The sequence below is a fragment of the Rhinolophus ferrumequinum genome, chromosome 22 (genome assembly GCF_004115265.2).
Source record: "Rhinolophus ferrumequinum isolate MPI-CBG mRhiFer1 chromosome 22, mRhiFer1_v1.p, whole genome shotgun sequence".
NCBI lineage: Eukaryota > Metazoa > Chordata > Mammalia > Chiroptera > Rhinolophidae > Rhinolophus > Rhinolophus ferrumequinum.
The window spans coordinates 44,697,181-44,713,664 of NC_046305.1; the positions used below are offsets into that span (position 1 = coordinate 44,697,181).

The 16,484-nt window shown below is 38.6% G+C and overlaps 1 protein-coding gene across 1 annotated transcript in view; it reads right to left on the minus strand.

Moving 5' to 3' along the window:
• Positions 1-16,458, minus strand: part of RSBN1 (round spermatid basic protein 1) — a 43,246-nt gene extending 26,788 nt beyond the window's left edge. The window contains exons 1-2 of the mRNA XM_033092596.1: positions 15,633-16,458; positions 5,249-5,922 (exon numbers count right to left, since the gene is read on the minus strand). Of these exons, the coding sequence (XP_032948487.1) occupies positions 5,249-5,922; positions 15,633-16,341 (1,383 nt within the window). The 5' untranslated portion in view covers positions 16,342-16,458. The remainder of the gene's footprint in view (positions 1-5,248; positions 5,923-15,632) is intronic.
• Between the last annotated feature and the right edge of the window lie 26 nt (positions 16,459-16,484).

Here is a 16,484-nt window from a genome sequence, read left to right on the forward strand (position 1 = left end):
ATATATGAATTTGTAATCAGTTTATCAGCTGCCACAGGATTTTTATAAGGAGGGGAGCCAAGTATTACATTACTTATTGCAGAATTATCTCACTTCAAAGTTTAAAACCATTAAAAAAGTATTCTAGTTGCCAAAAATTACATGATTTAACACCTAAGCAAAAAAATTATATTTATTCCTAAAAATATACATATATTTTAGAGATAAATGCATTTCCATGGGACTAATTTTTCTCCATTAACTGATCAAGAGATTCCACACTTAAATGTAAAATTGTTATTTAGCCAATGACAACTTAAAGCTAATTAGACCTGAATAATCCTGTAGAATTATAAAAATACCGTATTTCAGTCCTTCAGATTAAAAAAACTTTACAAAGATCTTATATCAACTGCTGAGAGTTAAGTAATCAAATTTGAGGATCAGCTTGGTACTGAAAAATTGGTATTTATCACGAACTTACCTCCTTTGTTGTTAAAATATTTGAGTTTTATAGACTATTAAAAGAAAAAAACCTCCTAGCTTTGCCATTACAGTAGTTTAAAAACAAAAATAACAGAAGCTAGTTTTTCTTGCACCAAACAGCTACTCCAGCTAGTGGAGATGAATTCTTAAGAAGTGTTTCTCAAACAGTGTGCATGTCAATGACCTGGGGATCTTGTTAAAATGCAGATTCTGATTCAGAAGATCTACCATGTTTCCCCGAAAATAAGACCTACCCGGACAATCAGCTCTAATGCATCGTTTGGAGCAAAAATTAATATAAGACTCCATCTTATTTTACTATAAGATTGGGCATAGTACAGTATAATATAATATAATACCGAGTCTTATATTAATTTTTGCTCCAAACGACGCATTAGAGCTGATTGTCCGGCCAGGTCTTATTTTCAGGGAAAAAGGATAGTTAGGGGTCTGCATTACTACTCAGAGTCTGCATTACTAGCAAGCTCCCTGGTGATGCGAAATTCATACATACAGCACAATTTAAGTAGCAAGCTTCTAAAAAAAAAAAAAGGCACTAATTTACAATATTAAATGACCATGGTTTGCAAAGCACTGGTTTTGATAACATTTCCAATTAAATCCCTAACTGAGCAACCTAACATTTTCCCATCCTTACCTTACTTGATCCCTCATATGGGTGACACTGAATAACTCCATCATCCTTAAAACCTAGAAAACTAGTATCCTAAACTTCCTTTAACCATTCTTGCTTTGTGATCTTGTCCCATGTTCCTCATACTTACATGTGGATGCATCACAGGATTCCATTCTTAGCTTTATCTGTTTTCCATTCTAATGCCGTCCCTGGATCACCTACATGGTGCTATGTGTCCCAGGCTTAGATCCACATATGTAACTTGCTAACAGATACGCCTATTAGTCTTCACAGGTACCTCCGACACAAATATCAACACCTTCCACCCCTAAAACCAGCTTTTACAACCCTGTACTGATTTTGTGACCAGCACAACCATCCACCCCTTGTCCAAATCACGTCTTTAAGACTCTCTCCTTCTCCCTCACCAAGTGCAAATAACCTCACTTTCTAATTATTTCTCAAATTTTATTCTTTCCTCTCTAGTGTCAATACACTGAACATGGATCATTTCTGATCTGGTTACCACAGTAACCTAACCAGTCTTCTTGCTTCTAATCCTATTTCCCTCTTCAATTCCATCCTCCACACTACAGTATAATCTTTGCTAACATAACTTGATAGCACTCCCCGATTAAAATTCACCAATGATTCCCCATTACTTTTAGGAAAAAGTACTTTTTTTAGCACATCATATAAAACTCTTCACAATCTTGATTTTTTTCTATCTCTCTGGTCTCAGCTATCACCACCCTGCACCGGTCAGTGTGTACTCTTGCCATGTCAAGCTATTTGCAGCTCCCTGAAAGTGCCACATTCTGTGACGTCTCTGTGTGTTTATAGAGGCTATGATTTCCTTTGGTTAAATACCCTTATTAAGCTATGTAATAATCTCCTTTCAAGACTCTACTCAAGCATCACATGCTTTAAAATGCCTTCTCTAATCACCTCTAGTCTGAGTTAAGTAACACGGCAAACTGGGCTCCCTCTGTTACAATTGTTTTCTCTTTGCATACCTCTATGCCAGTACTTGTCAAAGTGTGTTATAATCGCTGGTTTATTCATCTAGATTGAGCTCATCAATTAGTCCTTTTAAGAACAGAATGTCTAGTACACGGTAGGTTTTCAATAAATGTTTGCTGAACAAACTATCTTGAAATAGAGTCATAATAATTATTATGGCTACACATTTAAACTATAATTTCCAGTAAGTGTCTCTAAGGTAATAAAAAAAACTTCAGGGCTGGCCCCAGGGGCTCAAGCAGTTAGAGCTCCAAGCTCCTAACTCCTAAGGCTGCCGGTTTGATTCCCACATAGGCCAGTGGGCTCTCAACCACAAGGCTGCCAGTTCAATTCCTCGAGTCCCGCAAGGGATGGTGGGCAGCGCCCCCTGCAACTAAGATTGAACACGGCATCTTGAGCTGAGCTGCTGCTGAGCTCCCGGATGGCTCAGTTGGATGGAGTGCGTCCTCTCAACCACAAGGTTGCCGGTTCGACTCCCGCAAGGGATGGTGGGCTGTGCCGCCTGCAACTAGAAACAGCAACTGGACCTGGAGCTGAGCTGCGCCCTCCACAACTAAGACTGAAAGGACAACAACTTGAAGCTGAACGGCACCCTCCACAACTAAGACTGAACGGACAACAACTTGACTTGGAAAAAAGCCTGGAAGTACACACTGTTCCCCAATAAAGTCCTGTTCCCCTTCTCCAATAAAATCTTCAAAAAAAAAAGAAAAACTTATTTCACTTTATTTTTGGTTAACAGAATTTCATGAGACTTCACAAAACACCGAAGTCCAAAATACCTCAGGTATTCATTTAAATCCCAACAATCTCCTCTTAAAAACATTAGAATAGCCTTCTGAATATTGTGTTAAACTGAGATACTTTAATTCCACTGACTACAGTGTTTGGACAAGTAAAAGCACAGGTCTCTTCTCCAATGGCTGAAGGAAGGAATACAGTAAAATGATGCACAAATTGTTCAAGTGGCCTAGGTTTACACTCTGACTTCTACTTACTATTAATACATGACCTTGGATAACAATATACACCTCCAAGTCTCAGTTTCTTTGATGGAAAACAGAGATAAAACTGCTTACCTACCACATACGTTGTTCCAAATATCCAGATATGAATGTGAAAGCATTTCTATAAATCACAAAGTGCCAAATAAATTTGAACTATTGTGTTAGTTCAAATCCCAACCTCTGCCAAAGATTATACAGGTGCAAAATTAAAAGTTTTGAAGGCTTCTTCAACCTGCCATACCCACCTCCCACTTCTCTCCAATGACTCAAATTTCATAAATAAAATTAAATTCCAGGATCACTGGAGCATGAGAATTATTCAATAGTCCTCAATCTTTTCATATGGTTGAAGTGTTTAATGATATTCTAATTTAATAATAATCTGCTATGTTCTTAAAAAGTGATGATTTTATAAGTCTCAAAGTAAATCTCAAGGTAAGTTGTTGGTACAGTCATTTAAATTTCAGCTCCATTAAAAAAATTAATAGGAGGACAAAAATCAGCAGGGAATATTGAGCAATATCTTCTTTTATTGGCTATTTAGATTGGGTATTGTCTACTGACATACAAGCTTGATCCACTATAGACTCCCTAATATGAAAGGTTGAAAGTCACCATCACAAAACCAAAACTTTTTTCCCCCAAGTTTCTGGCTTATTTCTCAGATATGCTTGCTGGTCTATCAATCAGAAAAGAAAATTTGCTGCATTTTTCTAAACTAAAAAAGTGGTAGATAGAGCATGTTAACTCTGCTCTCAGCAATATCTCTATTTCTTGATTTGAATAGGGATGTATGGGGACTATGGACTGTATTAGAACTATTTTCAGTCCCTTCTGTAATGTTGATAAAAATAGGTTTCCTTAACCTTCAAAGGGCAAAACTCCTTTTAAAAAAAAAAGGAAAAAGAAAAACCAAAATCTACTACAAAAGTCAGCACTTCGGTACCTGATTGTGGTAACAAGGCCAAAATCCAAGACGAAGCCCTTTATTGCACATGGTGTTCCAACGTCTTGGGCAGCCCCATCTTGCGACCTCTCCAGTTTGGCTGCTCCTGCTCTCTCTACTGCAGAGAGAACTTCAATTAGAGAAATTCTGAAGCTCATAAATCTACACTGGATACTCCCCTCACTGGAGGCAAGGATAGTAAGAATCACTTAAAAGATTCAAATTAGAGGAGGTTTCAAATAGAAGTGGCTTGAAACCACTACAAGGCAGGCAGCTGAGAGTCGTATTATGCAACAATTTATTTACCTATAAAAAAAAAATCTTAAGGAAAGGAATGGCAGCAAATTATTAAATAACCTGAAAAAACAGGTTATAAAATCATAAATCTCTAAAAAGCGTAACATTCTCCACTAAACTTGGGTAGAATTAATATCTATAAACTTACAGCTGACCATTCATGTTCATAATCCTCATGAGAAAAGCAAGCAAGAAAAAAGCTAGGACGTGTTATCAACTTCATTTTATGTCCTAAAATAACTTCAATGAAAAAATGTTTGGTTAAAAACCGCTGCTTAGGGAGGAGAGGTTTCCCTGCTGACTTAAGCCTAGCTGCCCAAGCAAGGCTTCAGAAAACGTCTTCCCCTACAACCGTGCATAGGCGGAAGGAGCAGAGGCTATGGCGGTCTTCCTGGTGACACTTCCAAGTCACATAAATAAGGTATGTTTCTGGGACAGACTGCCAACAAGTTACTGAAGGAAAAATAAAAACAGCTAAAACCTGGCAAATAAATAAGCCAATGGCCTCGTGTGTTCAGTATGACACCAAAAGTAAGTTTCCCAAAGCTACCGCGAGGCTTAACAGATCTAAGTTACCTTCCACGCTGACACTACCTGATTTGTGAAAGAATGGATTCCTTTTCAAGCTGATTTTCTAGAAAGACTTGTAATGATGTATAACATGTATAAAGCATTTCTTAGACCAAGCAAGTAAGAAGCCACATCCCAAAGCCTCGGCAATTCAGATTTTTCAATTAGAGAAATAAAGAATTTGAACCACGTCTACCATCATGAATTGTTACCAAATGTGCTGGTACGTGCAATGCAACAGAATGAGGTCAACACTGTTGAGATACTGTAACTGTATTTACTACACAAATGATGTCACCTTACCTGAGTGTGAAAATTTGAAATGGTGGTGGTTTCGATATCTTTCTTGCCCAGAATTTCCATTTTCACTGGAGTGTTGGGGAAATTAAAAGCAAAGTAGTCCAGGAAGTCGGGGAGGTAAGCGGCCGCTCCATGCACTATTGCTAAAGCGTAGTCAGCAGCGTTTTTCTCATTTTCACTGAATGTCAAAGCGAGAAACTCCTCAGCAAATCTCTCCATCTCCATTGGAGACAAAAATGAGAGTTCATCCATGTAAGCATGAAGGACAAGAGCACCCCCATTGGACTGGTGTTCTTCATGAATAAAGTTGCTAAATTTAGTACCTGTTTTTAAGAAATTTCTACGAATAGAATGCTCCTGGTGAGTCATAAAAGGCGTTTGTACTCCCTGGGGTACCCGATATTCTTGCATGCCCAAGTTTAACCGGCACAGCTGTTCATCTTTCAGATACCTGAAGGACTCCTTATTAACTCCTGAAGTGCTATTTACTTGTCCTTGGGTGAGGATTTCCTTACTGATGCGTGTCAGGCCAGCACAGACGGTTTGTACTTCCTTATTGTACATTTTAAGGCGTCTTCCTCGCATATCTTCTCGGTGTTTCTTTTTCTTTTTCTTCTTTATTTTCTTCAAGACAAAATCATCAGCTCTCTGGGTTTTACCATTTTCATCTGGTGTTTCTGGCCACAATAATTAAAAAGAAGTTAGTTGCTAGGTCTAGTGTCAACAATACAAGTTTCTTAAGGTATTTGACCTCAAATTAAATAGCCTATTCTCAGTTTCTCTGAATTTGTCATTACAACTTACATGTTTATAAAATGAATGAGACAAAGATCTTAAAATACAATAATATTCTGGGTTGAAGAGTATGCTAAACAGTAGTGCAAAGGTAGGCATATTACTTAATATGAGTTGCAATCAAAACTAAAGGAAATATCCAAGCAATTAATTTCACATATGCCGCAGAGTACGGTATATCTGTTCAGTAACCATTGTAAAATCTAAATCTAAACTCGTATTTTGCTGTCAGTCTACACATTACGATGATACATACAGGTGAGTCAAACAAAGGCAAATTAAGCTGTAAGATGCCATTTTGCCTACCAAATTTGCAAGTTTTTTTGGGGGGGGAGTGGTGGTATTCTCATGTACTGCTACTGGAAGTATAAACCGGTATAATTTTCATGGAGGGCAATTTGGTACCCTCCATTATGTACCCAATTTGGTACCCAAAATTATGTACCAAAAGCCCTGAAAAAAATTAATAATTCTCAGACCCAGAAATTCCACTCCCAAGTAAAAATTACGTAAGAAAATAACTGCAGATACATAAAGATATCCATGACAGTGTTATTTAGGGAATGCACTAAATGTCTGCTAATAAGATATTGATTAAACTCTGGTACTTACATACTGATAAAATACTACCCAACCATTATAAATTACAGATGAAAAGAACTGACAAATTACAAAGTTACAAAATGCCTACATTGTCACTCTTCCAGAAAGCCTTCTCTTAATAACTCTCCCCCACCCAATTTGGAGAGCTACTCCTACTACATATTCCCTTATTACTGTACTTCCCATCACAGCATTTACCACATTCTGCACTATTATTCAATTTTCCATCTTTCTTCTAGACTATAAGCAATCTAAGGTCAGATATATACATATCTGTACCTATACATAGATATATATTAACACAAACACACATATACATTCATACATACACATACATCTTACCTTTCTTTCCAGAGCATCTAACACATATGATTTTATCCCATTTTTATAATATTAAACATTCATTCATTCAAACATTTATTTAGTACCTATTTATCAAAGACACTTCTGAGCCCCAGGGATACTGTGTTAACTGAGAGACAATCCCTACTCTCTTGGACCTTACACTTTCATTTAGTTGGACAAGAAAAGAAAATATCAGTAAGCTACTCTAGATGCTGGGGAAGCGCTCTTTGGGAGGTGACATTTAGGTTGAGTCCTAAACAATAAGACAAGCATGCTCACCAAAGAAAATTATTCCAGGGAGAAGCAAAGGACCTAACGAGAGGAAAAAAGTCTGACTTATCTATGTATGTTTTGTATATATACAACACAGAAAAATATCTGGAGAAATATATACCAAGGTGTTAATAGTAGCTATCTAGGCTGACAGAATTATAAATGTCTACATTTCTTCTTTTTTGCTTATCTATATTTTTAGTTTTCTACAATAAACACATTACTTTTATAATTAAAAATTTTATTTTTAATTTTAAAGGATTATCATGGATTGACAAACCTAAAATACAATGGCACCTTTTATTTACAAGTTGGAAAATATACCTAGCAAGAATGTTTTAGGATTAAATATCAAGTATAGTCCTGACCAACCTTCAAGCATGGTGTGGTATTTACTGTGTAGAATTTATCAACCTAACAATAGTATTTCTCACATGACTCAACTATTTTAGTGTTAAGACAGATACTCCAATTAATCCTATTACTACACCTGGGAAGAAGAACAAGTTCAATAAACTTTACAGTAAAAACGTTTACTTGGTATAATATGTAAATATACAACAGTTGCAGTACTCCGTACAAAATCATTCCAATCACCAAATATCACAAGCTATAAAACCTTCTAAAGAAAATATTTAAAAGTGAAATTCAAACTTTAAAGTGTATAGATACCAAATGACTTTCATTCTGTCTAATACCTGCTTTTAAACAACAGAAAGAAAACTATTTACAAACATCACTTTTAATTAAACTGAGATCATCTACTAAAATATACATGTAATCAGATTATTTAAATTGGCCAGAGAAAAAGTAATCTTGTATTCCACATACAACTAAATCTATGAAAATTCATTAAAGCACTTAGTAACCGTCATTTATATTTCTTACTAAATAAAATTAAACTTTTCCCATATATCAAATCAGTAATTTAGGCAATTTTCCCAAGGAACTAAATGTTAATGCCATTAAATATAAAGGTTAGACCAATTTTAAAAATCATCTAATTACCCTCTGCTAAATGTTCTAGTAATTTCACAGGGAAAAAAATTATCTCTGAATAGATCCTGTTATTTGAAGCTTCAGAGGAAGTGTTTGGTATGCAGAAGATGAATTGTGACCTAGATCTGCCATTGAAATTAAGATCAAGGAGCTGCCCTGATTGTAACACATTTTCTGTATCACTATCAGATTACCAATGGTATTTCTCATATGGCCAAGTCTCTATGGGTTTTATTTCAAAACTCATTTATATAAAAATCATTCAATTAGTCCAACAGGGTCCATCTCAAAAAAAAAAACACAAAACACTGTATAAGGAAAAGGACCTTAAATTGATTGGAATCTCGTATTTCAACATATAAGTTTAAAATATGGAATAAATTTTTATCTACCCACTAATCCTTTTCAAATTTTAAATCTTATCTAAGGCTGAGATATAGAAAGCTCACCTTTGTTTATAGACAAATTTGAGACAACTTGTGTCACATTAATGAATTTCCATAAATAAACAAAATTTATTTTTGAATTATTGTGGTGGCAACTAATTGAGACTGGCATTCATACAAAGTTGTTAAAGGTTATTACAGTAAGCCATCCTTCCTTTGTAAGAATGATATTGAGGTTGCCTTGCCTTGAATTAAAAATATTTAATAATTAATACTATTTAAATATTATTTAAAAACCAATGTCTGCAATATAAATGATTCAAATCAATATATTGTAGACCTTAAACTTACACATTATATCTCAATTTTTTTTAAAAGTCAGTGTCTAAAGTCTTCATAATCTTTCCATTTCTGGTACAGTGTATTAGCTTTCCAACAGAGCACATATTCAGACCAACTGTACTTAAATAAAAATAAACAAAAAATGTTTAAATGTTTGTCAGTTTGAACAAAATGAAATAAAACTATGATGGAACTTAAAGAAACAGAATGTGCTCAGGAAGTAACACTAAAGTATTTCTCCCTACAGTGCAAAAGCTAAAATTTATTGACAACAGTTCTTTTATAAAAAAAGGAGCCAAGCTACACCATATCTGTGATTAAGGAAAGCTTTCATATATCAAACTGTGAAGATTAAATATAAAGAGAAGTACGTACTTCTACAGAGGAAGATACAAACATTCATGTAAGAGACAAAATGCTGGCTATCTTTAAAAAGATCATTATAACTAAAACTAGATCAGGGGTGTCCAAACTGGCCCGCAGGCCAACTGCGGCCCGTGATCCATTGTTAATTGGCCCACAGCAAATTCCAAAAATATATTTAGTTTACTTAAATAAACCAGGTGAGGCAATACGTACTTTACCTCGAGTGAGTGGCCCGGCTGTTTGTGTATTTTACCGCATAGGGCCCTTGGTGAAAAACGTTGAAAAAAGTTTGGACACCTCTGAACTAGATTAATACATGGCACTATCGATGAAATCCTCATATGTGCTAATATCATATTTCATCAACTATCAAATGGCATAATTTATTTAACATCACTATTGAAAATTCTCATTAATGCAAAAAATTAGCGTTCCACATTACAAAATATAAATCGTAACTCCATCCTTAGGCTTGAATTATAGCTTAGCATTGAAAAAAATGTAATATCCTCGATTCCTCAAAATCATGGTGTATAAGCAAAACAATTATAACTTTTTATTTTAATAATCATAATAAAAAGACTAAAATTGAAAATAAATTATTTTTGGTTTTATTAAGTTCTTCTGGTTCCATATAAAAACCTGACTACAAAGGAAAAACTAAAAACTGCTCATTTTGAAGTTCGTTATTTTAGTAAATCACTGCATCTTTAAAACATGGTCTTACTTTAAACCCCCCTGCATTCCCCCCATATTATGGTGTTTAAGAGTGGCTAGCTGGATTTGAATCCGGGTCCTAGCAGTATTACCTTTTTCAAGTTGATTTGTTTATACTTGGTTTCGCATTGGTAAATGGCAGGGAGGCACATAATAGCACTTCCTCATATAAGACCAGTGCCCAGAGTAAAAGAAACAAAGTATCTAAAGTACTTAGACTAGTCCTGGAACAAAACAAATAATACATGTCAACTGCTAGTATTACTGTTAACTGCTAGTATTTCCCCAACGGAGGTTCAATTGTGGAGGCAGTAGAGTGTGCTATTTAAGAGCAGGACAGTTAGAAAAGCACGGGTTAATGTCCCCGCTCCACTGTTTACTAAGGTCTCTGGGCAAGCTCATAAATCTCTTTCAACTTTCATTTTCTCATCTGAAAACATTATCAACACTAATATCTATCTCAGAGTTACTGTAAGGATTAAAGGAGACAATAGATATAAGGCCTTCATCACAGTATTTGACCACAATAAGTCCTCACCATCTTTAGTATCATTTTCGTAATATTTGATAACATTCCTTGAAATAACTGGCAAAAACTCTGTGCTAGAATAACTCAAAGCTAGAATTCCCGATGTAGACTACAATGTATTATAGCACAAGAGAAACACCTAAAAAGGAAAAACAATCTCCAAAAGAGGAAAGAAAACTATTATTCACCCTGTGTCTGCTAGGAATCATATATGTTATCTCATTTTAATTCTCAAACAAACCTCTTTACAGACAAGAAAACAGGGCCTGAAACAAGATAGGTTACTTGTACTAGGGCACAAAGCTAAGAGGTGACAACCAAAATTCAAACTCTCACATGTCTGACTCCGAAACTCACTCTTCCTATAAACTCCACTCTCCTTTCTTTCTGCCTTCTCTGTTTGACCCTTGAGACCACTCCCATTAGATGACCTACGAAAATGACCTAGTAGTTACAACTAGTGGACTTGAGGAAGCTTAGAAGAACCTCCAATAAGGGAGCATGACATCAACAAATATTTTACTGAGCGCCCGCCCACTACATAGCTCAGCATGATCACAAAGATGACATTATGTTCCACAAAAATTTTCATACCCTTAAAGGCTTTTTTGCCTCCTTCTGGGTAAGGAAAAGTATCAGTCCCTGAAATTGTTGCTCTGATAAATGAGATTATCAGTTTATTTCAGTTCTCTGTATAATCCCCAAAAAACCCCTCTCCTATCACCAAAAACAAACCCGTTTCTGGATTTAAAATCCCTGCATAGAGCTTTTTGACATCATAGAACATTTCAATTAGTTGTCTGACTTAGGAGCACTCCCTGTGATAGCCGTTGGGCACTTGATCAAAGATGGAAAAAATGTGAGAAAGGAAGGCTGACTCACAAAGGAATACGTAGAGCAATCCTGCCATTTAACAACACTGGAGAAGAGAGTTACAGAAATTGACTCCCCCCTTTCCTTTTTAAAAAAATATATCACTAAAATCATAAATTAAACCAAGAATAGTTAAAAAGCAGCATTTACTTCTGATGGGGTTTTTGGAGGAAGTTTGTTCTATGCTTTTAATGAACAATAAGAGGGAGAGAAAAAAGGATTTCAAGACACAGGTAACTGTCAATTTAATTAAGACTCAAGCCTGCTGCTTACAAGAAATAAAAAACATTTTTAATATCTCCTTATTAACTTAATCCAGTGTGCTTCCTGCAAAGTCAAAAGCCAACTAGACCATGAATCAAAAAATTGGGTTATAGATTCAGTTCTATCACTTACTAACTAGAAAACTTCCAGCATGCCACTTCACCTCTTTGAGGATACATGGACGGCAAACTATGACATGAAAAGATGTTTAATATCCCTAGCCACTAAGGAAACGCAACTTAAGTCCATGACGAGCTATCACTACACATCTAGTAAAACAGATAAAATAAAAACGGCAATGAATATCAGGCACTGGCAAGGATGAGGAGGAAGTGGATCTCTCACACATCGCTGGTGGGGCTGTAAAATGTTACAGATAGTCTAGAAAATAATTTGGTAGTATCTTTTAAAAAAAGAAAAAAACTAAACATACACTTACCACATGACCCAGCAATTGCATTCCCAGAGAAATGAAAATTTACATCCACACAAACACCTGAACGTGAAATGTCCCCAGAAGCTTTATTCACAACAGCTGCCTGGAAACACGCAAACCGCCCTTCAATAGGCGGATCTTTAAACTAGGGGACATCGACACCAGACTGCTACTGAGTAATGGAACGGGTGTGCTACCCACACAGTAACTGGAATGGCTCTCAAAGACATCATGCTGAGTGAAAAAAATCTCCGAAGATGCCATACTGTATGACTCCATTTACACACTCTCAAAATGATGACGTGACAGGGCTGGTGAACACATCCGTGGTTGCTCAGTTAGGGGAAGTGGGGAGACCTCAGAGGTGCCTAGGACTAGAAGCGGGTGATACTGGGGGATCTTCGAGGTGATGGAATCGTTGTGCATCTGGACTGCAGTGGTTAAACTACTCTACAGGCGATGAACTGGCACAGACGTACATACACACCATTATACCAATGTCCATTTCCTGATGTTGACAGGACAATAGTTACGTAAGATGTAACCATTGGGGGTAACTAGTGAAGAGTAAGAACCCCTCTGTACTATTTTTGCAATTTCCTGTGAATATTTAATTACCTCAAAATAAAAAGCTGAAGAAGTTTCTGAAAATCTGAGGGTAAGGGAAGGCATAGCTGTGTAAAAAACAAGGTTGTAGCCACTGTCCTTACTAATCTTAGTTGTTTCAAGGCCCAAACATGATAAAATAACAACAGGCAGTTTTAAAAGTGCCTCACTAATATCAGCCAGACACTGTTTTAAGTGCTTCCCACGTATTGCCCCATTTAAACCACATAACAACCTTATAAAGGAAATACCACAACCCCATTCTACAAACAGGAAAAGTGAAGCTGAGGGAGGTTAAAGGAATTTGCCCTCCATCACACAGCAAATGGTAGAGCCATGATTTAAACTCAGATTGACTCCAGAGGCATGCCTCCTGCATACCACTGTAACAAGTATAAAGTGGTTCAGTGAAAAAAATACAAGGTATCCCAAGTGTGTGCAAAAGCCTGGACTAAACAAGGTTAAAGCAGGTTGTTTTTCTGGAGGGTTTTCAGAACTCTTAAAATGCCAGTGTGTGTCATACATCTGGAGGCTAGGGGATACGGCTTTTCCCCAATGAATCTGGCCAGGAAGCCTTCCCCCCCCACCCCCAGAATATATAATTCAATAGTCTCTCATTCAAAAGTTAAAATTTTAAACTGGACTTATTGTGATCATTTCACGATATATACAAATATTGAATCATTATGTTGTACCCCTGAAACGAATGTCAATTATATCTCAATTTTTTAAAAAGTTTAAATGACCTGCTCGTAACCCACTTCTCTACAGATCAGCATACTACAAATGCTTCCAGCTGTGCTGTCCAATATGGTAGCCACTAGCCAAAAGGAACTACTGAATTATAACTAAAATTAAATTAAATAGAAAATCCAGTCCTCAGTCACACTAGCTACATTTCTTCCAGATTTGGTTCAAGGGCTACATCTGACTAATGACCACCATATTGGACAACACAGATATAAAACATTTCCATCGCTACAAAAAGTTCTGGTGGACAGCACTGTGTTCAAGATTTGTTTTTGTTTGTTTTTTTGGAGAACGCAGGGCCTATGCAATCTTCAGAGAAGTACATTGTGAATTATTATACATGTAATCTGCCACTATCCCCCATAAAAGGGGGCTAGGTCAGAAATTCTTGAATGGGGCTGGGTGCTGGTACTGACGCCAAGGGAAAGAAGTGGGGAAGATGAATAGCAAAAAGAGAAAGCAACATCATACTGCTGAGGATGAAGCTTGAACTGAGATTCAGGAGGTCTGGGTTCTTCTACTCCCTATTACGCCAACGATTTATCACATTAAAAAAAAAATATTTGTGCTTGGTACTACTTTGGGCGTCAGGTGTCTCTTCTATTACACAAATCTGATTTGGATCATCTCTAAGATTTCCTCTAGCTCTGTGTGGTTAAAACACAAACACATACACAATGCACACCTGAAATGAGGTGAGAAATAAAGGCAATGATAAAAGAGAGAAAGCTCACTGCATATTTATGGTGGCAACTGGCACGCCTGTCAGCTTGACACAAATTCTATTCCTAAGAATAAGACTTGGATACCTCCAAAGGAAGAAAGATTTCATTTAATTCCGTAAAGACGTATTATTATTTGCAATAAATTGAACTGTTTTGAAGTAGCACCAAAAAAAAGAATAAAATGATTAGCCCTAAGTTAAGATCAAATATATGAAGGAATCCAAGACTCCTTTCCAAGATTGAAAGACTTACACGTACATTAACACGTAACAACCTAATCGGCCCAGTACTAAGGAACACAGAAGTATCTTCAAATCATGAGGAGATACAACTAACGAATTATGTAAAATTACATACAAAGTATAAACACATAGTATAATCAAAATTCATAGCCCCACCCCTTTGTTGTACAAAGAATATAAATAAATGCTACAGGTACTTGGAAATAGGAAGACGCGTATCTGGGCCAACCTAATTTCTCTAGAACCCACGCTTAATTAGGTAGTCCTACATTTTCTGGATTAAATATTCTTGACTTTAGTGAGGATTATTGGAATCAAATAAATTCTCAATTTGTTGGGCCAGACAGAATAAAACGCAACTGGAATTCTTGCTTCTACTGCCTACTACTGCACACTTGCCACTTTTCAAAGGCAGGGTTGGTCCTATTTCCTAGGATCAAAGGGAAGAAAACCTTTCCCCCACTTTTCAGAGGCACGGTTGCTCCTATTTCCCAGGATCAAAGGGAAGCGAAAACCTCCCCCATCCCTTTTATGAGAATTAAGATCGAATATGAAAATTTTTAATGACTTCTATCTCTAGATTAAAAAGAACGCGGATAAACTGCATTTGATAGTTTACCTTGCAGAAACTAAGGCAACCAGTGAGTCTAGGAACGTCTCTTAAGAATTCAAACTCATTCAAGCCCCACACCACCCATACCCGTGAAGATGTCGGAGCAGAGGAGTGAATATTAAAGCTTTCCACCAAGGAAAACAGGAAGGAAGGTCTTTAGCGACAAGCCTTTACTTTGGAAAGGCAGTTTTTAATACTCCATCTACTAATCCCACGCCAAGGACCGCACCGCGCGGAAACCCTGCCTAATTTGAAAACAAACGTTGGTCAAAGCTTGGAGGGGAAGGGGGGGCCGCTGGTCAGGGGGTGAGGGAGTAACTGACAGCTCGGCCTGGAAGCCAGAAGCCTCAAGTAGGTCAGACTGTTGTCAACGGTCTGAAATCCAGAGTCCACCCGCCTGGGCTTCGGGGAGTGGAGCAGCAGGAGGTTACTTAGCAGGGGTTTGGCGTCTTGCAGCGCTAAAGGGGCGGGATAGACCTACTAAGACCTAGAGCTCAAGCTCGGGCAGTTCGCCTGCTCTCACCTCTCTTGGGGGCCTTGATCACAGCCACCCCTCCGGTCCTCTCGCCGTTTTCCTGCTTGTCCTTGTGCTTGAGATCGCCCGGAACGCAGGAGCTGGGGTCACCGTCGGAGCCGCGGTGGTGATGGTGCCTGTGCCGCTCCTTGTGGCCCTTATGCTTGGGCCCGGCCGCGCTCACCGTCAGGGGCGAGAAGGTGAAGAGGGCCGAGGTGCCTGGGGCTGGGAGCGGGGCAGCGACAGGGGGCCCGGCGGGGGCCAGCGAAGGCGGCGGCGGAGGCGGCAGGAGCAGAGGCTCAACAGGGCCTGGGATGGTTGGGGCTGCATTCGTTGGCGGCAGCGGCGGCCCGGGATGTTGGCGGCTGCGACGCCGCCGGTGAGGGGGAGCGAGAGGGGGCTCCTGGCTCGGCCGCCCCCGCTTCTCCTGAGACCCCCCACTGCTCGCTCGGCGCTGCCGCTTCACTCCCCGCGGCGAGACCCCAGCGTGGGGTTTCTCCTTCCCCTCTTTGTCCCGCTCCTCCTGCGACGCCACCGCCCGTACTACGCGCACCGCTCCGACCTGCGCAGCCATTTCACCCACAAACACACATTTAAATGGCCCGACAGCCCCCCCGTCCGTGTATCGCGCAAGCGCTATCCGCGCACGGCCCTCTGGGCATTGGAGTCTCTCCTCTGCCCTCCACTTATCGGCCGCTCTTGGTCCGGAGCTGAACATGCCGGAAGCGGCCGTTCCCAGCGTTTCTTCACAGGCCTCTCCGCCGCCGCTCTATTGTAAAGCACCCTGGGCCGCGCACAGCCTCATGGGAGCGGTAGTTCCCCGGCGTCCCCCGCCGCCTTCCGGGCTCCCGGAGGGGAGGA